The 27,247-nt window shown below is 37.0% G+C and overlaps 1 protein-coding gene across 1 annotated transcript in view; it reads right to left on the minus strand.

Moving 5' to 3' along the window:
• Positions 1 to 27,247, minus strand: part of LOC100372765 (leucine-rich repeat serine/threonine-protein kinase 1-like) — a 34,302-nt gene that overhangs the window by 3,670 nt on the left and 3,385 nt on the right. The window contains exons 2-22 of the mRNA XM_078008532.2: positions 25,493 to 25,916; positions 24,027 to 24,192; positions 23,089 to 23,239; positions 22,426 to 22,573; positions 21,954 to 22,100; positions 19,215 to 21,377; positions 15,106 to 15,410; positions 13,409 to 13,529; positions 11,727 to 11,891; positions 10,972 to 11,094; positions 10,215 to 10,470; positions 9,659 to 9,791; positions 7,725 to 7,819; positions 7,513 to 7,635; positions 6,833 to 7,029; positions 4,827 to 6,425; positions 3,975 to 4,430; positions 3,409 to 3,660; positions 2,828 to 2,950; positions 2,054 to 2,270; positions 193 to 454 (exon numbers count right to left, since the gene is read on the minus strand). Of these exons, the coding sequence (XP_077864658.2) occupies positions 193 to 454; positions 2,054 to 2,270; positions 2,828 to 2,950; positions 3,409 to 3,660; positions 3,975 to 4,430; positions 4,827 to 6,425; positions 6,833 to 7,029; positions 7,513 to 7,635; positions 7,725 to 7,819; positions 9,659 to 9,791; positions 10,215 to 10,470; positions 10,972 to 11,094; positions 11,727 to 11,891; positions 13,409 to 13,529; positions 15,106 to 15,410; positions 19,215 to 21,377; positions 21,954 to 22,100; positions 22,426 to 22,573; positions 23,089 to 23,239; positions 24,027 to 24,192; positions 25,493 to 25,916 (7,626 nt within the window). The remainder of the gene's footprint in view (positions 1 to 192; positions 455 to 2,053; positions 2,271 to 2,827; positions 2,951 to 3,408; positions 3,661 to 3,974; positions 4,431 to 4,826; positions 6,426 to 6,832; positions 7,030 to 7,512; positions 7,636 to 7,724; positions 7,820 to 9,658; positions 9,792 to 10,214; positions 10,471 to 10,971; positions 11,095 to 11,726; positions 11,892 to 13,408; positions 13,530 to 15,105; positions 15,411 to 19,214; positions 21,378 to 21,953; positions 22,101 to 22,425; positions 22,574 to 23,088; positions 23,240 to 24,026; positions 24,193 to 25,492; positions 25,917 to 27,247) is intronic.

The raw sequence follows: 27,247 nt of genomic DNA on the forward strand, positions 1-27,247 counted from the left end.
CTTATTGGATTTGGTGAGTAAAATTCTGCTGACTTACAAAATTGTGCACAACATTTACCCACCAGCTATGAAATGGAATGTTGTACACAAAGATGAAAAAAACAAAATTATCAATTTCTGTTTCCTAACAATGTCAAGACAGACCTCAACCATAAATCTAAAATTTAAGTGAGCAAGAATTAATATACTTACTTATATATCTGTATATGCCCTGTTGGCAAGGCAACCCACACTGTATCATTAACGGCACAGATACTTTCTACAGACGTTTTTGGAAGATGGAATTGTTCATGATCTGTACCAAGGCATCTCTCATTCAGTTTGAGTATATCTACATAGGTTCTATCTCTCCCGACGCGAGTTAACCAGACATCAGTTTGTAGATGAATCGGTAACGTCATCAACATGTCATCAGTGATATCCGATTCGTTATCAGATTCGCTGAACTGAGCCTCTGTGAATGTGATTAGATATTATCAGAAGTGAGTAGGTTTTCTGATCTAAACTATTAACTTAGTCTAATACATAGTGTACTAAGGCAAAAAAAAACCATGCACAGCACAGTCCCCATTAGTTATCAAATTTAAGATATATAGTTTTGTTTATACATGTAGTAATATAGCTGGAATAATAATAATAATATGTCAGGAATATGATTGTTTAACATTAAAATGATTGATATCTTGTATCTGATCAACAATCGAGTACTTGTCCATATTGAGAAATATGGAACAGCATTAATTAAAACAAAATCAGCCATATTTAATACATGTATATATCTATAACATGAGGTATAATGAATATATAAAATTTGAACATAATCAGACTGCGTCCGAACGGGGACTAAAAAACATTTTCTTTATTTTCCTAGGAGAATTTGAAAAATGATGCAGTAATACTGTGAGAAGATGATATATTTTCAATGTTTAACATCTATATCAAAATGTTTTCAAATATAGTATAGGTTAATTTGGGTCGGCCAAAAAAATGTGAGGTGCAATCGGTGAAGAGAACAGCCAAGTATACCCACAATTCCCTTTCTTTTTGAATGCAAAACCATAAATGTATTTCAGATTGACTTATTAAGTCAGAATAACAAGGCTGTGAATTTTAGTGAAAACCAATATACATGTAGCCTAAGATACAATCAGCCACCAAGATCATATTAAAAGATGCTTCCTCAAAAAGTGTTTTATTATTTTCCATAATCGCATCCACCATCCCACACACCATGGGAACAGTGAACGCAGTGATGTAAGATAATGGAACACATTGATGGATAATTCTCAATTAAATTTCGACGGCCATTTGTGTTTAAGGATCTATTTGATCAAGTACGTGCAATACTGGATCATTTATGTTTCTAGTAAATAATGTATTCTGTGAGTGTTCGATTTGAAAAAAAAAACAGGGACTTAACTTTTTAAATTCTGGGTAAATGACAATGCGTACATACAACATGAACATGTGATGGAGAGCTAAACAGTAGAGTGAGGATCATAAATATATATTTGGGGATAGGTATTTCTGCTGATGATGTCACTAATTTGTATGTACTCATATCTAGGTATGAAAGGACATTCACCCACACCATTTTCAATGTTGTTGCTCAGATATAACGGGGACCTAACTCGAGGATCCCAGCAAGCATTATGAGTGGGACAACATGCACTGAAAGCTTTGTAACATAATGTGAAAGACCTTTATAAGATCAATGAAATAAGAGGCTGGAAAAAGTATAGTACTGTAAAATGTGTATTAGAAGCTGCAGCTTCTATTAAAATGATACAATGCAACAGAGGGGATGCGGCTTCAATTAGAGCATCTACACATATGAGAAATTGTGAATGTTTGGTTCTCAATTGCTCAAAAAGAATGGGTGTGACTTATATTAGAGATGCGGCTTCTAATACAGATTTTATGGTACTGTAATAGTCAGAAAATGTTCTTGTGAAAATAGGAATTATTATAATAGTTTAATAGCAGTAAATCCCAGAAAAAACTAAACAAGACTAAATTAGTTTTGATTTCAATTCGAAAAATACTTATTTACCATCCATTTCTCGGATTTCATTCCAGACTGTCGTTATTGAAACTGCACATGCAGCCATAATGTCTGCTCTGTACTCCAATGACACAGCCTCTGCAAGGTGTGCGAACTCTGGACTGTTGGATAGCGTGACAATCTGGGCAGCTGACGGCCTGTGCCTGGGATCCTGCGACCAACACCATGTCATCAAATCTAGTATATACGTTGGGTAGACTTTCTCCTGAATATATGAAAATATGTATTACTGTGGAATACTTTATTTTCGCTGGAATTAATTTTCGCTGAAAAGGCTTTTTGGGCGTTCTTTATGGAATTTATTTTCACTGATTTTTGATTAATTGAATGTGAAATATAGGAAAAAAAGTATATTCACTGGATTTTATTTTTACGGAATCATCAGTTCAGCGAAAATAGCGAAAATAAATTCCAAGCGAAAATAAAGTATTTTACAGTAGTCTAGGGAGGGACACCAATCGCTCTAATGTTGCAGTTAACAACTAAAACAGTCAACGAAAGTTTCCTAGTAAAATGGTAACTTTAGAATTTTCACCAGGTAATTTATGAGTGTTGAAACAATCTAAACATGCATTGTACCTCGTCTTAAAATATGGAATTACAATGAAATGTGATGGATCTGTTTATCACTCTAGATAGATTAAGTCCTCTTACAAAGACAGTGCCAGACAATAGTGGTCCACAATGCTGGATTAGACTGTCACCATCACTTTGTACCTTCGCATGCATTCTAAGCAAAAGCCAACACAGTATAACACTTACCCTAGCTGTGATAGCTGGTCTGATTCCTTCCTTGACATGTTGTTGTATTTGTTCAACTGATTCATAAGGATGGCGTAGTGCTAACAATTCATAAATAAACATTCCAAAGGAGAAACAATCCACCTGTAATCAACGACAGGGTCAATTCATTGAAAATTGTTCCTTTTTAAAAAAAAAAACATATTTAGTAAAAATAGCGTAAACAATATGAAGTGAACATCAAATATTCTACATTGGTTTGTACAGTTCATTTAATTACAACACTGTAGAAAACAATTGATTGTCGCATAGAACTTTTTTGTCACGTTTTCACGGAATGGGTTAGTCATTGATAATGAAAACCACTGCAAATACTATATGACTCATGTAAATTATGACAAATCAGTGAAACTAAACATTTGCCAGTTCAAAAATGCATTTTTCATGTCTGTCTATTTTCTGAGTTCTAAAATGTATATTATATTACTATCTGACAATGATGCAATTAAAAAAAGAGATGTTATAACTCCATACCAATTTAACAATTTCTACATAACAAATGTTTAATATCATCACTTTCACAGAGACGAGAACTCACTCACCTTCTCAGTGTATGTCTCCTCTCCTTTAAACTGTATAATTTCTGGAGCCATAAATCCTTCCGTTCCACCGTAACCTTTCGTACCCGTCGGCATGGATGCTCTGCTGATACCGTAATCGGTTAGTTTCACTTCTACCGCTATATTGGGATTTTGTTCGTACGGTGCTGGTAACGACCAGACTAGTACGTTCTCTGCTTTCAGATCACGGTGTATAATGTTATGACTGTGAAGGTACTCAACAGCTGATGCAATCTGTAATATTAACAATAGATGCTATTCAAAATGTATGACAATTCCATGATGTAATGACTGTTTTTATATGATTCTCGTGACACAGTAAAAAAGCTCAGAAATAAACAAGACATGTACATTTCAGTAAAATTTGATGAGTGGATCTTTAGTCAGAAGCACAGATATACATACACAAAGACTTCCACACTCCACTGTGCATTCATATATGGGAGTGAAAAATACACTATGTAAAAAGTTACACTATGACTCTTTACACTATGACTCTGCAAAATCAAGTTCTGCACAGGGAATGAAACATAAAATACCGATAGTACCTGTAGGATGATTTTCTGTACAGTGATTTCTGATAATCTACATCCATTTCGTCTGTAATTCCTCAACCACTTAGCAAGCGACGACTCTGGCGCGAGTTCCAGCAGCAGGCACAATGGACGAGGACACAGTCCAATCAACCCAACAATGTTCGGATGCTGAAGGGTACCAGTAATCGCTAGCTCCTGTCTGGCAGTCCGGTTCGCACGACAAGCCGCTAACACAGAGTTGTACTGCCAGTTTTTAAGAGCATTCTCATATGCTTGTTTATGAGCCTGCTTAGCCCCGGAACCTGGATGGCAAGGATGCAGGGCTTTGATGGCAACATCCATTGGTGGTTGGTTTTCAAAGTGCACCTGACCACGGAATACAAATCCAAACGCCCCTTTTCCCAGTAATTTGCTTTGTGAGATATCTTCCCATGGGAACACCATATTTGGACCCAAATCTAAGAAAACCTGAAAATAAATATGAAGTGAAAAGTTTTAAAGTTACAGAAAATTAAACATAGTAAAACCATTGAAACATTGCCATTTATACAAGACCAAGGTTAAACGCAAGAAACACATTTCAATACATACCTTACGAAACATGTAAATTAATACTGAAATTGATGCGAATCCTTAAATACATGTATGTACAACTACTGTTAGATATTACTTTTTATGACAAATGATAACTCCAATCGCTCATCACTCGTCCAGACGTGGAAGAGCTAATTATCACTCTCCAATTTTAAGAGATGCTAATCGTAATAGCTCTGTTACCAGGAGAGCCATTTTCAAGCGACAGAAAATTATCAGCACTAATATCATCTGTGGGCACATAGATTTATTATCAAAATGAATACTTACAGCATCAGGTACCAGTGACTTCAGTGGTATCTCACCGTGTACAGGACACGTCATCGTGTTAGCCTCCAATGATCTTGATATACACTCTTCAAACATGTATCCATAGATGGTGTCAGATTTGACGTTTTGTTGTGGAGGGTGCTGTCCAGTAGTTTGTACTGTTTGTACCACTGGAGGGTGCCATTCACGAGGACGTTGAACTTCACTTCCATGTTGTGGTATCGGCAGCGGTTTGCTCAACTGTTTACCATCGTTCTCAACTTCATTATCATCCAGACTTAGTTGAAAAATTTCGTCTTTTGTTTCATCAATGTTAGATCTCCGTTTCTGATGAGATGCTCCAATTCCTGGAGTACTAAGCTCTCTTGGTTGAACAGGTTCTACTCTTGGATGTACTTCCTGTGTTATGTTGTTCTCGGCGTCAGTGATTGCCGTTGTTTCTGAGTCTGGGTATGGATCGCCACTCACCAAGGCAACAGACGGGGACTGTCCAAATCCTCGTTTTCTGAGTGCATCCTCTTCAAGTGGCGATGCAAGCTGAAGGGACACGTAAGGATTGTTGTCACGGTTACTGACTGCTACAACCTCCCAAGCTTCATCACCAAGATCCTGATCATCATCATTGTTATCCACTGAGTATTGGTAGCCAACATAACATCTGGTGCAAGGGGCAATCCGGGCAATCAATTGTTCGCCTCGTAAAGTCTGACTGAACCGCTCACCAATATTCGGGTACCAATCCTCCAGAAGGGTATCGATTTGCTCAACGACAAACGCCAACAGTCGAGCTGCCATCACTTTGCTGGCCTGAAGCTTTAAAACTTTGGCTTTGGGGAGCTGTACAATATTCGGTACGCTAATAGGTGGTGATGCTTCTGTCATTACCTGCCCTTCTAGAATCGTAACAAGGATGTTCTGATTTGGAATACTGATTATCAATTTCGTCAGCCGAGAAATATTACCAATACTGGAATCTGAGCAAATCTTTATTGCATCGTCCTGTTTATTTTGTTTGCTAGATTCAATATCATCTTTCAGAACTTGCTTTATTTCCATTAGTTTTGTTCCTCTGTATACCAACCGTACACCAGTTTGCCAAGCGATCCAGTGTGGTGGACTACGTATCAACTCAACCAATCCTTGGACATGTCGTAGATATTTCGGTATTTGATACAGCGAACGTGTGATTTCATAAATAGACTCGGACGCTAACATGCGCGTGATAAGCCGTGACCAGAATCCACTAGGAATGTATCGCATAAGGTACAAACGATGCATCTCAGCTCGGACATTCCGTACCAGCGATATGTTCTCAATTTTTGGTACTGAATCAACTGAGAATGGCGCCGGAAAACCGGGCAGCTTTTCATCAAATTCTGTCTTCTCAAGCCCAAGCTGTTCCATGGACTTTTCTGGATGTGTTGGGCTTGGTACAAAAAAAGTTGAATACCCAATCTCATAGTTGTCTTGAGCGTCCTTGACGCTAGAAGCTGAAGGAAGTGACCTCGTCACCAAGTCATGCCGTACTCTGCTGACTGGATAAGACATATGTTTCCTGATAGCCTTAGGTTGTGGGGAAACGGCCACTCTTACTGGTATCTGCGAACAAATTTGAATACAAAAAAAGTCAAAATATATCTCATTACATATCACATTTTTTGTGAGACACAGTCTACAGGAAGTACAACCCATGATAATCAGTCATTCACAATACTTCGCTGTTTATGTAACGTTTCCGCGATCTTTGATTTTGTCAGAAATAGCAGGCTTTAGGAAATTTTAGTGATTAATTTTGATTTCAATACTTCTTCTTTGTTACATGGGAGTAAAACAAAGAATCTTTGCTAAATATAAAATGTTTCACCTCCCCAAAAATGAGTTAAGTGCAGACAATTTTCATTGAGTTGAATTTAAATCCCAACTAATTTTTTAAAATTTATAAGATCAAAATCTACAATTTACTTCAGGCATTAAAGGCAATAAACACAAAGTAACAGACACCTTACCATTGGTTGTGATCCCGGTGGTACACCGTTCAACTGTTCCTCAGTTGGCAGCATTGACGGTATGATAAGCCTCATGTTATCCCAAGTCACTGCCACTTCAAACTTATTCAATAAATTCAGAATATAATCTTCAATATTAATGGGCGCCATCTTGGTCGCCTTGAATAGCTGCTGTAGATCTGATGTCTTCATTATACCTAGCATACACAATGGAAAGAAACTTTGGTCATATGATTCTATCATTACTCTTATTTCTGTAAACCCATTGTATTCATGCTAGTTGTAAACTGGCCATACTTGTATTCATACACAGAGAGTAACTGCTTCAGATAACTGTACAATTTGACAAGTTACATTCTTTATTTTAAATGTTCTGCAACAACACTACAGGAAGTACTGTAAAATACTTTATTTTAGCTGGAATTAATTTTCACTGAAAAGACTTATTGGGTGTTTTGTGTGGAATTTATTTTCACTGATTTCTGACAAGTTAAATGTAAAATATAGGAATCAATCCTTCAGAAAAAAAAAGCGAAAATTAATTCCAAGCACAAATAAAGTATTTTATAGTATACCAGTACTTCCTCTCTGACTGAATCTGCAGTCAAAGGCTTGTAATATATTACTTTGATACTCATTTTTGAAATGAACCAGTGTATTAATATTCTGTTTACACTTACCATGTTTAGCAAATGGATTAATTTCTCTAATAGTGACAACATGAGCCAACATATCACATAGCCATTGGGGATCCAAGAAGACATGGTTACACAAAGTGACATCATCGTAATGTAACAGAACACCTAAGTGAAGAATGAGATATTCAATATTATCATGTTCCCCATTGTTGTTAATTTTAATTCATAAATTTTTAAACTGTTTTGTGACTGACCGTTCTCGTGGAGGAATCTTGTTGCTTGTTTGAGTTCATCGAGATCTCTGAAAGATAAACCTCGTTTCTCCTCCATCACTCTCATTACTTCAAGCCTAAAGAAAACATACAGAGTTATGAAGACACATGAAACATACAGAGTTATGAGGACACATGAAACATACAGAGTTATGACGACACATGAAACATACAGAGTTATGAGGACACATGAAACATACAGAGTTATGACGACACATGAAACATACAGAGTTTTGACGACACATGAAACATACAGAGTTATGACGACACATGAAACATACAGAGTTATGACGACACATGAAACATACAGAGTTATGACGACACATGGAACATACAGAGTTATGACGACACATGAAACATTTAAATAATAACACATGCTTGTGAGGGTAATATCACGATTTGTTGCCTGCCCAAGGGATGGTGGTCATGACCATGATAATGATGATGCCAGAGCCGAGGGCAGACAACAAATCGTGATATTGCCCGAATAACCATGTGTTATTTATTTTATCACATCGAACAGACATCCACCACGACAATCACATCTACCATACATCACTCACACTCGCTCTCTCACAAAATAACAACACTTATATTTGAAGTATGCAATATTTTATTTTATCTATTATAACAAGTTTCACATTACTCAATAACATATATACATTCTTTGCTGAAAAAAACAACAAAATACACTCAGTAAATGTTACTTTCAGCCATGGATACTCTTTTTAGTTGAACCGTGTTTCAGCAGTGTGAATCACTCAAATTATCGAGAATAACATTTTTGAAATGAATTGAGAAATTCTCAAACGCAAGTTATTTGATCACTCTACAGATTAAAATGTCAGAGTGCCGTGGAAATGACTGAAATTACCTTCTCACGAACGTAACACACCTATTCACAAGCCAGACAGCTTTGTTTAGAACGTTTTCGGTTAGCATCGGCGTGGAACGCGTAGAAATGCTCACAGCGTAGAACGCGCTGCAGCGACCCCGGCTGCGACGTTTCAGTGGCGGCTTTGCCGTACATTTTTGCTCCATATAAAAAATACCCTATACATCAAAACAGAGTATCTTACTTAATATCCATTCTGGCACGTTCACTGTCTATTTCGGATGGCTAAAGTTCCTTCAAAACCCTGAAAGCAACAGCGGCCAGAGCAGCCCCAGTGCAGCGAACAACAATTTGTTATGCGCAGTATCGTTGCGCAGTAGTTTCACTGACGTCATCCATGTGATATACCCATGTAATATCCACTTGGCGGGCAATATACCATGTAATATCCATTTTTATTCCATGTCACGTGACCGAGTCTCAACCAATCATAGCATGCATAACAGCAGTGAGATGTGATAAACAGAGTTATGATGACACATGAAACATACAGAGTTATGACGACACATGAAACAGAGATCAGTGAAGTTACACTCAGTGATAGGCAACTTGACAGGGCAGACACAGAAAGCACAATGAACACACATGAGCTTTTGTTAACAAGTTTAACATGTAAAATGTTAACACACATATTCCATGTTAACTCATGAAACACATAGCTCCATGCATTTGAACATGGATATAATGCTTCATACAATAAATGTTAAACACAGAATTCACAACTTACATACACTAGTACAGTACATAACATAACATAACTCCCACTGGCTCTCAGCCAACTTTGGCTTTTTCTAAAATCATATTTGTTAAAACGTCATCAATAATTTCAATTTATTTTTTGCAGTATTTATCTATATCACTAATAAGAGACATACTTTATGCAGATTACTCAGCTATTTTAGCCATATGGTGTTTTTGAGGTTCCAAAGGTACACCCATGGTACATACATGTATATACATACCGGGTAGTATAAATCATAATAACATACAAGCCACATGCACACTCTGCAATATAGTTTACCTGTAATGATTGATATCAAGAACAGGATCCTTTCCATCACCATATCTATCGGCAACAAGACTAGTCACTGCTTCTTCTAATGCCAGGTATGTTGCTGGTATCATTTGTTCCAATAAACGGCCGTTTGTCGGACCTGAATCAACAAAGATCAAAGTGATGTTAAAACATTAATGCAGGATTATTGTTACAACAACCAAAAATTATCAGAGCACAACAGCTTAAGCCAGCAAACATGTTAGTGTAAACATGTTCGGCTTGAGTTTGAAGAACTTTCAGGATTGAAGTCTAACAGAAAACTAAGCCCTGACAGAACGGCTATGAACAAACTGGGCATAACTTTGGCTCTTGTACAGTCACAATTATACAAACACATCAGAGATGAATCTCCAGTTATTTGATATGAGAAACAAAAGTACGGCTCTGACAAAATGCTGCTGTGTACACCTGGTATACATGATCTCTAATATAGTACACTGCAAAACTTTCTATCACAAGGCAGTCCATGTGCTTTTGACTACACACAGCAATGCATGACCTATAACCTTTAACCTCTTACCTGGTTGCCTGAGTGAGAATGCGGTCTCGTAAATCAAATCTCTCAACTTGTTAATGTTATGACCTCGAGTGCAGCTAACCTCAATACTCTCTATCACCTGAGGCAGTCCGTGGGTTTCAGGTTCCTCCAGATTAATGAACTTGTCGTAGATCATCTTCTGTAAGTCATGAGAGAAGTCCTTCGGATAGTGTTTCCTTCGCTGAACTTCATCGTAGTGAGTGCCGACAATGATGACAGGCGAATCTGGCGCCCTCACCTGTGATAGTAGAAACAGATAATATAATTTTGAAACTGATGATCATTTCATGGCATTGTTCTTCAGTGTTATAATTTGATGCATTTTTCTTTGCTTGAGAATGAACTTTCCGATTTTTCAAAACTCGTACTTGTGATTTTCACACAAATTTCCCACATGCGCGACATGACAACCACCGCCATTTAACCTCTTTGAGTGCCCTTACTTTCCATGCCAACATCTTACAGTTTTCCTGTATTTTTCGACCATTTTGGGGTAATTTTGAACCAAATGAACAGTATTTCCCATTGGCTACAAGTTGAAATCAACATTTTTTAAAAATATGAAAAAATGATGTTGGTTTTATTTTGGTGATAATTATTTTTGATTCTCAAATAGTGCTTACGGCAATAGCTTGTAAACTGAAATTGGACATTGCTGTATATTGCATTCATGGAATAAACATTCCCATCATGCAACTTAGATACATGTATAACTGTTTAATACTAAACTCTTTATTACCTGTATATTAACCAGCCATTGTTGGAGTTCGTTGACCCCTTTCTCTCCATCTATAATCCTCCACAGCAATAAATACAGAGATCTCTTAGACAGGAAGTACTGATGTGTGGCGTAGTACTCTTTCTGAAAATTATACATTTAATGGATATTAATATTGGTTTCTGTATCATACAGAAAACAACTTCAATTACTCCCAAGGTTTATAAATAACCTTACCTGCACACATATATGTTTTCAAATCGATAACTCTTACTATATTGATATATCATAACCTGCCCCCCCATATTCAAATGGATAACCCCTTAATATAATTATGGCATAATCCCCCATGTTTAAAATGGGTAATCCCTTACTCTCTACATGTTTCAAATGGATAACCATTTATAATACTATATTGCTATAACATAATGTGCCCCACCCGCCAGTGTTCAAACTGGGAATCCTTTATTATGTTGATACAGTAAGGATTTTTTTTATAAATGTCTTATCGGTCGAACACAAGGACCTTGAAGGGCGGCAGTCGTCGTGCCGCATCCTGTTCGATATGGGACTCATAGTGACGTATACAACGTGTGTAAAATACATTGTTTATTTACATGAAATTCAAACACGCGTTGTACGACTTCCACCGCGCTTTAACCAAAGTTCCCCCAAAGTCGCATTCATTAGTGAGTGAACCTCAGCCAGTGGAATTGGCCTTCCCATTGAGTCTGTAACCAATATGCTACCAGTGACAGGTATTGATATAGACTTACCTGGCCACCAAAATCCCATGTACTGAATGTAACTTGTCCGTATTTAGCTTTAAAAGTTGATCGAGGGTAAGTCCAATCGCAGACATCCACACCAACTGTAGAGATATACGTACCACCCCTGGTCTTCTGGTCAATATTTCGGTTGCCTTGTCTCCTTGCCCAACCCTGTGTAATAAATATTAAGTTATGTTAAAGCTCAAAATGCCATCACTTATATCTGAGAACATTATACAGTGGAAGTACAGTCTGAGATGTGACCTCAAAAAGGACAAACTGTAGCGGGTAATGTACACAGACTGTAATCTTACTTACGTAATCTTATTATGCTACACCTGTGAAGCCAAAAATAAAGTACCACATTCCATCTATTAGCAAAGAATGTGCTTTTCTAAGTCTGAGGTAAAAATGAGTCAATGATCCATCATACAATGAGAACAATTTTAGGTTTATGTGCGCTTCTATTGGAAATGCATTTGTAAAGGAGCTAGTTTTTTTTTTCATATATAATATATAATATATAAAAAAAAATTATTTTCTATATTTGAGAAAGTAAAGATTTGACACAATACATAAAAAAATACATACAAAAAATTTTCAAAATTGCCTAGACAGTTATTATATTCTGTGATATATTCTTTAATTTGTTTTATATATGTCATGTTGACCTTGACAGTGTTGGGAGATTATTGTGGTACAATGTACATGTATATCCTTCTCTTGACTAATACTGGTATTATCCAATAGTTTGATAAAATCTTTGTCACCAATTAAAATTTGCTTAACGGTACCAGTAAAAACAAGGGTGTGCCCAGCTGATGACCCTATTTATTAAGAAAGTCATACTGGAGAGACTTGACAATATTACAATTTAAAAATATATGTAAAATAGTTCTTCCACATTTCTACAAGAAGTACAAAGGCTGCACTGTACTAGTTGCAGTGTCATATGGTATAATTTGGAACTTGTATAGTTATGTTATGGGAGAGTTTCCATTGACATTTGTGTATAAAGAGAGCTAATTATGTATATGCACTAACGAGTTCTAAGGGACAATTAAGAGTATCACATGACTTGAGTGAATCAGTACATATAAAGCACACCACTGTCTATTGATTTGTGAATGAATCCCAGTCATCTATGGGTCAGAGGTCAAACAGAAGGTGATAACCCTTAGAGAACAAAAAGAAATATCAAAAGCTGAAAATTAATTAATTATGCAAATTAGCTAATTAATATATACTGATATTAGCCTAAAACTATCAGGTCTGTGGCAGTGTCCTATGATGTCTATGTACCAAATTTCATTGAAATGTGATGATTACTACTTGAAATATCAGAAGCTGAAAATTAATTAATTATGCTAATTAGGTAATTAATATGTACTCGTATTACCCTAAAAACTATCAGGTCTGTGCAGTGTCCTATGACATCTATGTACCAAGTGTCATTGAAATGTGATGATTAGTACTTGAAATATCAAAAGCTGAAAATTAATGTATATGCACTAACGAGTTCTAAGGGACAATTAAGAGTATCACATGACTTGAGTGAATCAGTACATATATTAAGCACACCACTGTTTATTGATTTGTGAATGAATCCCAGTCATCTATGGGTCAGAGGTCAAACAGAAGGTGATAACCCTTAGAGAACAAAGAGATTCTTTTACTAAACCACTAACCTCTGCTGGTCTGTTCTGATAGGATCCTATTCCTTCTCTTCGTAGTTGATTTAACAAAGTAGTTTTACCGATTCCTTGCACACCAACAAACATTAATTTCATACGAGAATATCGCCTAGATCTGAAATACAGAAACAGAAATGCAATTGTGTATTTTATCAAGTTTGTTAAAACACAGACTGAGGTAAAATCAAATACTATTAAATACAATATATTTTTAATTCAATCTGAATCAAACAAATCTGAATTTCACCAAATGAAAACATGGTTCAGGATGGCTGCACATAATTTTAGTGTATAACTAAAAAAACTTAAATCAAATTGGATTATGCATTTTATATGGTGATGGGGATGAACCAAAGAAGTGTGTATGTCATGCTTTGCACACATATTTTGTATACTTAAAGTCAGTACAATCAAATCATGTGACTTTAGGGACGACGTCAAAAGATCGATGTCGGATAAAAAACTTAATTCCTTTAGTTTTTTTCCAAACCCCCCTACCCCCCCACTGAAACTTAATTGATAAATATATTGGTTATGGCGTCAGACTACATTCACCATTAAATACAAAATGATAATCGGACAGTAGTATTGCATAGCAGTTGGTTGTCCGGTGGGTGTAAAAAGATTTTACAAATGCACCTAAATTGACGCACAGATTTACACTCGAAACAAACCATTTTTCTGTGTTTTTTTCCTTTTTCGGTTATTTCTGTCCATGATTGGATAGAAAAAAACGAACTACAAATACTCCAAGATTATTTTAAAAAATAAAATCGTTTTTGTAGGATGGAAACTTTTTGAGGTCAAAACTAAAGGAAATAAGTTTTTTATCCGACATCGATCTTTTGACGTCGTCCCTTAAATTGGTACATTTCTGCTTAGTGTTGGTAATGTGAACATTTTATGTAGCATTTTACTCTACACATAACTCCTTATAAAACAAGTCATTGTCAATGACACGTCCCCGTTCCGTTCATATTTGAGTGACATATACATTCAAAGCAGATCATGACCGAAATGCACCTGCATATGTACAACACATTGTTCTAAATCTGAACAAAATCCATCCATGCACTGAGATCCGGTTCCGGAATTGTGAAAATACATGATTTTGATGCATTTTCAGCCTTAAAATGGCCATCATTCAGCTATTGTTAAGCGGATCATGAAACAAATGCACATACATATTTGTGACATGATGTACCTTGTGTGTGTGAAGTTTGAACTTGATCAATCCAGGCATGTCTCGGATACGAATCCAGAACTGAATTCTTTAAAACAAAATGGCCGCCAGTCGGCCATTTCGAACTTGATCCGGGGAAAAAAAATGACGTACATCAAGGTCCTATTATGTTTAATGTATGTACCAAATTTGAACGAAATACGTCCATGCATAACTGAGATCCGGGTCCGGAATGGTGAAAATGTGCGATTTTGATGCATTTTCGGCCTTAAAATGGCCGCTATTCGGCTATCGTTAATCGGATCATGAAAAAAATGCATGTGCATATGTCCCATATAATGTGTGATGTATGAGTGAAGTTTGAACTTAATCGGTCCATGCATGTTCGAGATACAGGTGATCACGGACGCACACATGGACGCACGCACGGACGCACACAGGGCAAAACATAAGTCCCCGTTTTCGGACTACGTCCGAATGGGGACTAATCACAAATACTAGTACTCACTTATCAAGAACTGATCTAAGGTATCCTAAAATATCACGAGTTGATCTATGCTTCACCATTTGCTTGAACGGTTCCTCTAAATTACAACCTTCAGTACGGATATCGTAGATACGATTACATCGTCCAATTTCAGGTGGCAGTGTTGTTACCTCAGAGTTTCCATCCACGTGAATGGCTGTAAGTTGTGCCATGTGTTCCACTTTAGCAGGAATCTCTGTTAACCGATTGTTGCTGACTTTCAATTGTGATAACTCTGGGAATAACGGCTGGATACTGGCATTCAGTGGTGTTGACCTACGGCGGGACTGAAGTAAGACAACACACGCAATATTTGTAAGTTCAATATATATGAACCATACAATTTGTATCAAAATCAAAACAAGACAAGACTGACTTGAGGAAGTTAAAAATTGTTTTTTTAAAGAATGATCACATAAGACAGGTGGTTTTTATACACAGGTTGTTCATACCGGTATATGTTATGCCTTGGGACTGCCTAAAAGTGGTCACTGTATGCAGGTGTTTTTTATACACAGGTTGTTCATACCGGTATATGTTATGCCTTGGGACTGCCTAAAAGTGGTCACTGTATGCAGATGGTTTTTATACACAGGTTGTTCATATATGTTATGCCTTGGGACTGCCTAAAAGTGGTCACTGTATGCAGGTGGTTTTTATACACAGGTTGTTCATATATGTTATGCCTTGGGACTGCCTAAAAGTGGTCACTGTATGCAGGTGGTTTTTATACACAGGTTGTTCATATATATTATGCCTTGGGACTGCCTAAAAGTGGTCACTGTATGCAGGTGGTTTTTATACACAGGTTGTTCATACCGGTATATGTTATGCCTTGGGACTGCCTAAAATTGGTCACTGTATGCAGGTGGTTTTTATACACAGGTTGTTCATATATGTTATGCCTTGGGACTGCCTAAAAGTGGTCACTGTATGCAGGTGGTTTTTATACACAGGTTGTTCATATATGTTATGCTTTGGGACTGCCTAAAAGTGGTCACTGTATGCAGGTGGTTTTTATACACAGGTTGTTCATACCGGTATATGTTATGCCTTGGGACTGCCTAAAAGTGGTCACTGTATGCAGGTGGTTTTTATACACAGGTTGTTCATATATGTTATGCCTTGGGACTGCCTAAAAGTGGTCACTGTATGCAGGTGGTTTTTATACACAGGTTGTTCATATATGTTTAATATGCCTTGGGACTGTCTAAAAGTGGTCACTGTAAGCAGGTGGGATTTATACACAGGTTATTCATATACGTTATGCTTTGGGACTGCCTAAAATTGGTCACTGTAGAGAGATTGTTTTTATATAGAGATTGTCACTATAAACACAGGTTTGATGGTACATACGTTACATACATACATACGCATGCACGCTCAGATATATTTAGTGGTATTTATTGATGCAAATCTATTTAACATATCTGTATTCCTTTTCTTTATTTATATTTTATGTCCATGGAGCCTAGTATACATAAACAAACACATTGGAAGTTTTAACTTGTGATCGTCACTATAATAAATACTAATTTGATCATATTTTTAATAATGGAAGAATAAATGATAAATAAACAAGTCATTGAAAATGACACAGTCCCCGTTAAGTTCTCTTTGTGCTCGTCATATTAAAGCGGAGGGGTTGTCGCAAGCGTGTCCTTGAAACTTGAGTTCCAAGTGGCGTATACAACAGATTGTTTATTTACATCAAAACACGTGTTTCGTGTCATAGTAATATGGCCAAAATAAAAACAGCTGTTATTCAGCCATCTTTGATCTGATTATGAAACACACTGATATGTATAATGTATGTGCCAAATACAAATGAAAAAGGTACATAAATTGTGGAAATATAGTAGAAAGGCCAAAAAGTCAGATGGCTGTCAATCGTCCATCCTTGACCAGATTTTGAAACAAATTGTCATGGACATGCATCCTAACATGTATAAAGTACATTTGTATGTGCCAAATTTGAATGAAAACTGACAGAGCACGTCCAAGATACCGCATAAGAAAACAAAAACAAGATGCTTGCCAGTCGACCATCTTTGATCCAATTGCGAAATAAATCGTCATGGACATGTATCCTAACATGTATAATCTATGTACCAAGTTTGAATGACAACTGACAAACCATGTCCAAAATACAACATTTTCAAAAAACAAGATGGCTGCCAGTCGGCCATTTTGAATCGAATCGCTAAACCACTGCATGTGCATATGTCCCACATAAGGTACTAGGCACATGCAAAAAATGAATGGAATCGGTCCACAGGATTCTGAAATATGATGTTGGATAGACTGACGCACGGACAGACGGACACACGGACGGTCGGACGGACAGACTCAGGAACTCACGAACGGTCGGGGACATGTATCCTAACATGTATGATCTATGTACTAAATTTGAATGAAAACTGACAAAGCATGTCCAAAATACGACATTTTCAAAAAACAAGATGGCTGCCAGTCGGCCATCTTTGATCCAATTGTGAAATAAATCATCATGGACATGTATCCTAACATGTATAATCTATGTACCAAGTTTGAATGAAAACTGACAAAGCATGTCCAAAATACAACATTTTCAAAAAACAAGATGGCTGCCATTCGGCCATTTTGAATCGAATCGCTAAACCACTGCATGTGCATATGTCCCACATAAAGTACTAGGCACATGCAAAGAATGAACGGAATCGGTCGTTATATGACGTTGGATAGACTGACGCACGGACACACGGACGGTCGGACGGACAGACTCAGGAACTCATGGACGGTCGGGGACATGTATCCTAACATGTATGATCTATGTACTAAATTTGAATGAAAACTGACAAAGCATGTCCAAAATACGACATTTTCAAAAAACAAGATGGCTGCCAGTCGGCCATTTTGAATCGAATCGCTAAACCACTGCATGTGCATATGTCCCACATAAAGTACTAGGCACATGCAAAGAATGAACGGAATCGGTCGTTATATGACGTTGGATAGACTGACGCACGGACAGACGGACGGTCGGACGGACAGACTCAGGAACTCATGGACGGTCAGGGGCGTGTATCCTAACATGTATGATCTATGTACTAAATTTGAATGAAAACTGACAAAGCATGTCCAAAATACAACATTTTCAAAAAACAAGATGGCTGCCATTCGGCCATTTTGAATCGAATCGCTAAACCACTGCATGTGCATATGTCCCACATAAAGTACTAGGCACATGCAAAGAATGAACGGAATCGGTGCAAGGGATTCTGAGATATGACTCCGGACGGACGGACGGACGCACGAACGCACGGAGACCGAATTATAAGTCCAACGGGGACTAATAAATGGGTATGTAACAATTCAGTTTGAGATCAACATTTTTTGGGGAGAATGTCACAAATAATCACTTAATTCTCTGCAAATATCATTCAAGGCCAGTGTAGAGTTTTGAATGGACTCGTAACAATGCAGTTCAGTTTCTTTCATGTTTATATCAATCTCCTATTAGGTTTCAGTCAAATCATTTTTCATTGGGGACTACATACTGTAAAATACTTTAACCTGGAATTCATTTTCGCCAAAAAGATTTTTAGGTGTTTTGTATGGAGTTTATTTTCACTGAGTTGAATGTAAAATATATTGGAAAAAAGGCTAACTGAGTCATCACTCTTGCAAAAATAGAGAAAATAAAGTCCTAGATTGAATATATGTGAATATGAACATTATAGCAATGACTTTAGCCACATTTATAATGAATTGCCAATGTGTGAAAAATTTAACCAAAGGCTGTAATACATCGTTGCTGCAAACCTCCATGGACAGTGAAAATGAATGGGGGAAAACGGCAACAGCCATAGCATGTAGCAATGTGTTCAAAAAGCCCCATGTTGAGATTTAGCACTGGCAAATCCTTTTTTCATACTGTTCAGCTGACTTTCATTTCAGTATTACCAGTAGTTTCAGAAAAGCATTTATCAACTCGAAGGAATTGAGAAATTTTCTGTGATGTACAAATTGTATGTAATTTGTACACACAAGTATTTTGTTATAGAAATACATGTAATAGATGCTAGATGTGACTACTGTGACAGACTCACCGGTTGTCCTAAAAGTTGTTCAGCATTCTCGTCTTCCTCTCCTCTGTCTGGCGGCAACATCAGATCTAACTTCTTTAACCTATTATTGTTCAGATCTAGTGTCCTTAATGTGGCCAGTATTCGATGTCGTCGATGTTTACAGCACTGCATGTTGAAAAGACCAAACAGCGCTGATGACGAACTGTGTTGTGAGGAACGGCTACTACTACTACTAGTACTGGACCGCCTAGAGGCCATGGAAGGACCAAAACAAAGAGACATAGTTGTTGCGATATTTGTAGCATAACTCTCCATGTCTAATCCCCGATCTGCATCAGGTTTCGGTTTTGACATTAGCATTATCCGATTGTTGGCTAAAAGCAGATGCTTCAGACCAGCTGGGAACTGGTTCAATGGACCGATTTCTTTTATCCCGTTGTACGACATAATGAGTTTAGTCAACTTAGGCGCTACGCATGGTAGGCCTATTGGGATCGATCTGAAACAATTGTGTGAAATGTCCAACATTTCTAGCATAGAGTTTGTACTTTGTTCGTCATCCGTCTCCTCATCTGGGCTATCAATGGTCAGACCAGAGTTTCTCCAAATACTGTACCGTTTTAGCCCCAGGTGGAAAGTGTTGCGTTTCTCTTCATATTCAGCATTCATCTCCATAGGCAGGCCTGTTCCCGTCCCAACATTTGATCGTACATTCGCCTCATCAAACACAGACACCCCAACATCACAGACACTGACATCACCTCCACCAGTAAAGGTGTCGGTATCAGGAGAGTACGGCAAATCACTCAGCTCATTATGTGAAAGCGTCAACCTTGTTAGTTTCGGGGCAGTCCACAACCCATACGGCACTGCTTTCAATCGATTGTGGGACACTATAAGAGTTTCTAATGACGGTAAGCGAAATATCTGCTGTGGAAGAGCTTCCAAACAATTCCGACTAAGGTCGATCTTCTCAAGCACTGGACAATGCCACCCGGATGTAAAGCTATCTCCCATCATTGCAGTAGACAAAACCTCAAAGTCGGCTTTAGGAAGCGACTCAATCCTGTTCTTGGATGCATTCAAAATTCTAAGGGAGTGTAACTGAAAGATGACGATTGGGAGTTCAGTAATGGCGTTATCCGATACGTCTAATCTCGTTATTGCCTGGAGGACGTGAAAAGCATTCTCCTTAAAGATGTTGTATCGGAGCCAATGATTAACGTGCAGACATGCCTCCACCAACCACTCCTCTTTAATGTACGGCAGATTTTTTTTATCGTGCCAGTTTATTGCTACTGGTGTACTGGGCATAGGGTTGCGTACTATGCTCTCTTTGGTAACTCGGTCCTTCTTCTTTCTCGGCAGTGAATAAAACATGGCTTCTGACATCATTGTGCTTGAAGACTCAATAGACATTGTGTCACAGTAGCTTTGGATGGACCTGTATGTGACAGTGGGTGGACCTTCTAAAGTTGTTGTACTCCCCATCTCATTCAAAGTACTCATACTAGCAAGGCTAGTCATACTGGCATTTAGACTAGCGTTTATATTAAACTGATTCGTGGCTCGATTTAAGTTGTACTCTCCGTCCATATGAACCCCAGTGTAAATAAGTAGCATTGCCATAACGTCATCGTTTCGGGCCGCCATAGCGGAATAAAGCGCTTTATTGCTGACATCCCTAGCACCGTGCTTCAACAACAGGCCGATCATCTCAGTGTTGTTGACTTTGCAAGCTTCAATCAAAGCATTGGAATCTGATTCACTCAAATGAAAATTACTGCCTTTGGAAGCGTCACCACGGTGACCTTGAATTCTTTTGTTCTTGATTGGAGCATTGACATTGGCGCCATACTTCAACAACAGCTTTGTGATCTCCAAATTGTTGCTTTGGACGACAGCGTGTAGTGCAGTTTGACCAATCACACTGTATATCTCCATCTCAACAAATGGTCTTTCTTTGTTCAGAGATAAAAGACTGCCTGTGATTGGCTGGCATGCAACTCCATAGTCAAGAAGTAATTGGACAACCTCAAGGTTTCCCGACACGCTCGCGAGGTAAAGTGCCGTTTGATTACTAGCATCCACGGAATTAATATCATAGGGTAAAGAATCTTTCTTTATTGACATCAAGGAACCAGAACGAGCTCTTCTTGATGGCGACATCTGTAAACGATCCTCCTACAAAGAAAAAAATATGAATAAATTAAAATTAACATTCAAGAAACTTTTCATGACAACAAACTTTAACCTTATAACCTTTGACCTTGGAACACCAAGGCCAATTTTTAATACCGTTCATAAAATCAATTTGCTTAATTTTTTCTACACATTTTCAAAGATTTTGATGAAGACTTGTACGTCAATGTGAAATTATTACAATTTGGTTCAAAATTTACAAAGAAATTAAAGAAAAATATGAAAACTAAGCTTACTGTGGCAAAAATAATCAGCAAAAGACATACTGAAATGGCTTTACCATTACAGCACCAAAATTTAAAGTTTTTAAGAATTTTTTAAGAATATTTTTATCATTTTTGCTTTGTAATTTTTTAAAAACATGGAATTGCCATCAAAAGTTGATAAAAATTTAGAAATGATGTTACATATTTGTTTGAGAAACAAGCATATATCAAACAGGGACTACTTAGTGGAAGGATATAATAGCTGTGAAAGGGTTGACAGGGGTGGTGAAAAGGTCAATGGTTTACAGCAACTAAGCCAAACCTGTGTTCTGTATATTTCAGCTATTCCTACCTTTGGAGTGGATGCAGCTTCTGATACTTCCTCTTCATCAATATAGAGTAATAACTTAACGATATCGGTTCTGCCCTCGGCACACGCTATGTGTAGCGGCAATAGTTCATCTTGTCCAGTACACATGCTAGCTAGAGCTGGAAAATTCTGTGAAATAAATGAGATGGTGTCATTATCAAACAAACTGTAATAAATTAAATAGCTATCAAATACACACATAATAACTCTGAATTCCAGTAAAAAATAATTTTATTTGAGTGTTTTTAAATTTAACTTTATCATAATCCAATGAAAGTATGAAATTCGTTGATACAGAAATCTTTTTAGGTTTTGAAAAATCTGAACTGAAACTAAAAGAACAAAGACATTGAACTTGAGAATTGATATGCAGAATGACATACAGACAATGGTTTAAATCTGGCCATGTGCAAAAGTCATATGCTGTTTCCCATAGCAATCTATTTTTCTTTACCTTCATAAGGATTTTAGCAATATGGTAATGTCCTTTATTGCATGACGCGTGTAGTGGCGTGAGTCTGGAGACCGTCTTATTTGGCTTGCCTTCCGCTCCTTTCTCTATGAGTAAATGAACAACCGGTAAATGACCAGCCTCACTGGCTCTGCAAAAAAAAACAACACAAAACTGGTTAGAGAAAAATGTTATTTAATGCACTGAGAGGTAACTGTAGCAAACAATTCTATCCTTCTGACTTAACTACCATTGCATTGAAAATCTGCTACATACACACCTTACCTAAAAAGTACTGAAACTGACAACCCAGATTGCTTAATACCCTACCCACCAACTAACAACCAACCAAACCGTCATCCCATCAAACAGCACAAACAAACAAACCACATGACCCTCTTTCTTATGTTTCATTCCAACATTCCCACTCACCTGCTTGCCTACCCACATGATCGCCAAGGTAGGAAACCCACCCAAGCCACCTACCTGCCACAGGCAAGAAACCCATTCAGACAGCCTACCTGTCGCAACTAGCTTCTTGCTTCAACCTGCTTGACACCATGCATGCCACCAGTCTGTTGACAACACTCGCACATCCAACCAATCCATCCAATCCATTACCAATAGAGACATTTGTCACTTTATGTCAATGGTACATGTACTTACTTGTAGAGTAATGTTGTACCTCCTGTATAGTAAGCATTGACTGCAGATGGTCCCAGCTGGTCTAATATCATATCTACAGTCACAACATCGCCGGTACAACACGCTGATGCCAACTTGGATCCTAACTCTCCTCGTAGTCGTTCTCTCCTCTCTGTAAACAAGCACAGTTTATCATATCACACCAATGATCAAATTAACGTAATTAACATCCCCTGATATCACATCATTTTTTACCAGATATCTTATATTTTGACAATCAAAATAACAGCTTAATGAGTAAATTTGTATAATTTCACAAATTTGTTACGTGCCGTAATTTTCACAATATCACTTTATTATTTATTTATTTGCCATAGATTACCGCATTTTGGGTGTTTGTGAGGTGTTTCTAGAATGCCACTGTGGCTGACTAGTACAAAATTTGCACAATTGTAATTTTGTACTGAGATTAACATGTGCCTTTGGAAAGCATTCTCAACAATACACCTTTACACCAGTTCATTTCAGTATTTGGCTGTTGTCGGCCACTAGTGAATATTCTTAGTGAAAGTACTTTAAATATTTCATTATGTGCATGAAACAGCAAGTAATTCCACATTTTATATCATATGGCAAGTCAAACAGGCTGTGTATTTAGTATGAAGACTCCTGCACATTGTATGACTATCACAGGTATTCTTATTGAATCATCACTGTGAAAAGATAAATGAAAGCATAGCTTGCTGGAAGACTCAACGGAAAGCCAAAATAAATTGAAAACAACAGCGTCATCAGGCAATGTGTTTATATAATGTAGTTTCTCCTAATTCACTCAACCTTCCATTTTTCGGTGAAACACTATAAGGAAATTTCCAATAAGTCAATTTTGTTGAAATATTTTGTTTACTCATGTAAACAATTACAATGATAACAAAATACAAACCACCCATTAATCTTACCTGCTTCTTGTCGAAGAAATTCAACGACATTCATCCTCCGGTTGTTTATTGCAAGATCATAGGGTGTACATTTTGCACCGTCAAGAGCATAGATGTCCGCATTATTCGCTACCAGTAATCTGACAATTCCCAATCTTCCATCAGAAGCAGCGCGATGTAATGGCGTCTGTCGAAAGAGGAATATTTAAATTATTAAAGTTTTAGGAGTACTCCCTGATTTATGTTACGGCATGTTTTAAAGCTTGATTTCTACATCAGGGACAGGGACATCACTGTGTTTTATAGTGTACTGTAGAATACTTTATTTTCACTTGGAATTAATTTTCGCTATTTTCGCTGAAGGGATGATTCCGTGAAAATAAAATCAAGCGAATATACTTTTTTTCCTATATTTCACATTAAACTCATCAAAAATCAGTGAAAATAAATTCCAAGCAAAACGCCTAAAAAGCCTTTTCAGCGAAAATTAAATCCAGCGAAAATAAAGTATTCCACAGTAGATCCCTCAGTGGTAACCACATAACAGTGAATGAACAGAAATAATATTGATGAACTAAGCAGAAGATAAGATGAGAAGAGAAGAGAGACAGGAATTCAAACATACATACCATTCATCTTACTCAAAAAAATACATTCTACTTGGGTTATTGCAGCCATGAAATACGAGCATCCTTTTATATCAAAAGAACACATAATTTCATAAGCACTTTACAAGTTAACTTATCCATAATTTGGTTTATAATAACATTAAGCAAAAAAGGAAGAAATGTAGACAATGGGACATAAAAAGATTTATTGATTTTTAAGTTTTTGAATAGAACTTAAATTTCCTAGTCAAAGTAATGTTAAACATACTGTGAATTACACAGCAGCTAAGGGAACTTTTGAACAGGCTCCTTAACTGAGACTAGAATTTACATCCAATTAAATTACCAAAGCCTGCAGTTAGCCTCAGATTTCAGCCACATACTGAGAGAAGTGTTGTAAACTATAATATTACTAACTCTAATATCATACACTGCATAGCTTATGGATTGTTTACCGAACTGATAGCTATTTTGGATTTTCTACAACTGTAACATGAGTTTTAAAAGTGGAAAAACATGTAATTTGGATGATACATTGTGTCTTCACATATATCAGTTATCATTGTATTGAGGCTGTAATCTGCGTCTGCAATCTTATCTTGAATCACACCAGTGTATAGGTGGTGACATAGGCAATTGAAATGACATATTTGTGTGTGTGATCCATGCACGTCAATCCAAATAGTATGTATAACTATGGGAGAGTACAACCAAACACAATCCCAGACTATTTCTTGCGCAGATTTGATTTTCTCTCAATATTTTTTCTGATCAATGGGATCTTCATCATATTTTACCCTAGTCCCAAGCACTTATCTATTATCCGCCTTTGGGACTATGTTAACACAATTATAGAGTTAATAAAGCACTTAGACTCACAGTAAATTTGGAAATTCCTTCATAGTTGCGTGTGGTTGCAGTATTGGTGTTAGCACCAGCTTCAAGCAGCACACACACTGCCTCAAGGCAATGCTGACTACATGCCACGTACAGAGCACTGCGACCGAAGACATCAACGCTATCTATATACTTCTTTTGCTCTCCATGTAATAAATCCTTCATGAACTCCACATTTCCATAGAATGCCGCGAGGTGGAGCAGTTGCCCAGGGAATGCTTCAGTATCAGACAACTGATATTCGGTGACGACTCCAAGCGTTGGCACAGTAGGGGGAGTGTAGGACGTGATATACTCGTTGCCATCCATGATGCCTAGCAAATTCACAGCGATGTCAGTATCTTGCTTATCATCAGCAACAAAGTTTTCTGGATATACGATGACAAAATCTAAATCATCAGCAGATCTAGTAATAAAACACAACATGTAAATGACATATTTCCTATCAATAATTCATTGTATACTAGATCATTAACCTTTTCATCATCAGACTTTCTTGCCCAAATTTTTTCTGCACTTTTTTTTTTATAATTCTCAAATACTTCTGGAAATGAACCTTAATTTTTGGGCCAATAGACAAAATTTGAGTCAATTATCAGGACTTACTAAAATATTTTTGTCCCAATCTTCTGAAGGAAAGTGCAGATTATAAACGGGACTATTTTGTGATGAAAAAAGGGAACTGGTGGTGAAAAGGTTAAGCCCTTGAATAGCAAAAATTTTCCCAACACAATTTTATTATTTTATACAATTTGGGAGGTTAACTCCCACAATGCATTGCATAAATGTGCAGCAACATGCTCAGTAGAGCAAAGTTTGAATGTATCTCCCAAAATGCATTGCATAAATGTGCAGTAACATGCTCAGTAGTGCAAAGTTTGAATTCACTTAAACTGTCTTGATGCGGCTATTGTAGTTAATTAAATTCTTTAATCCCTAAAGTTAAGGTTGTCCCATTATGCTGGCAAATATTGCAAACCATTGCATTTTTGCTGCTATTAATTTCATAAGCGTTAATGGGAACAAATTTTTCGCAAACACCAATGTGGCTTCCCATAGTAATGGCCCAAGTGAAATATTCATGCTCCAATAATTTCAGAAGTTTCCCTGACTCGTGAAAATTTTTTAGTTTACAGTTTCTACAAAGCTGTGGTCTACAATGAATGGCTGAAAACCTTTTGACCAATCAGGACAATTGCACAATTGACACCACCATGTTGCCAGTGTGGAATTGAACGGTATATACCGGTACCCTTATACTGTGAAATACTTTATTTTAGCTGGAATTAATTTTCGCTGAATAGGCTTTTTGGGTGTTTTTTGTGGAATATATTTTCACTGATTTTTGACGAGTTGAATGTAAAATGTTGGAACAATGATATATTCGCTTTATTATATTTTCACTGAATTATTACTTCAGTGAAAATAGCGAAAATTAATTCCATGCAAAAAAAATAGTTAATCACAATGAAACTCGTTTAGAAATGTTTTTAAAATGAGGAGACAGCTTAATTCAGATTAATACATAAAATATATAATAACACATGTATATGTATGAAACACACACTTCACTGGAACATTAAATGTATAGTATTAGAGACATTTGCAAGCCAGACAGCTAACAATTGATATTAGAATAATATTGTTGGAACCCTGCCCCGAAAAGTTAAAGGTTAATCCTGGTGGTGATCCCCATACAAATGAGGAACAAACCCGAGGGCAGTACATTTCCAGACA

This window comes from Saccoglossus kowalevskii, chromosome 11, assembly GCF_978046115.1.
Source record: "Saccoglossus kowalevskii chromosome 11, keSacKowa6.1, whole genome shotgun sequence".
Classification (NCBI taxonomy): domain Eukaryota; kingdom Metazoa; phylum Hemichordata; class Enteropneusta; family Harrimaniidae; genus Saccoglossus; species Saccoglossus kowalevskii.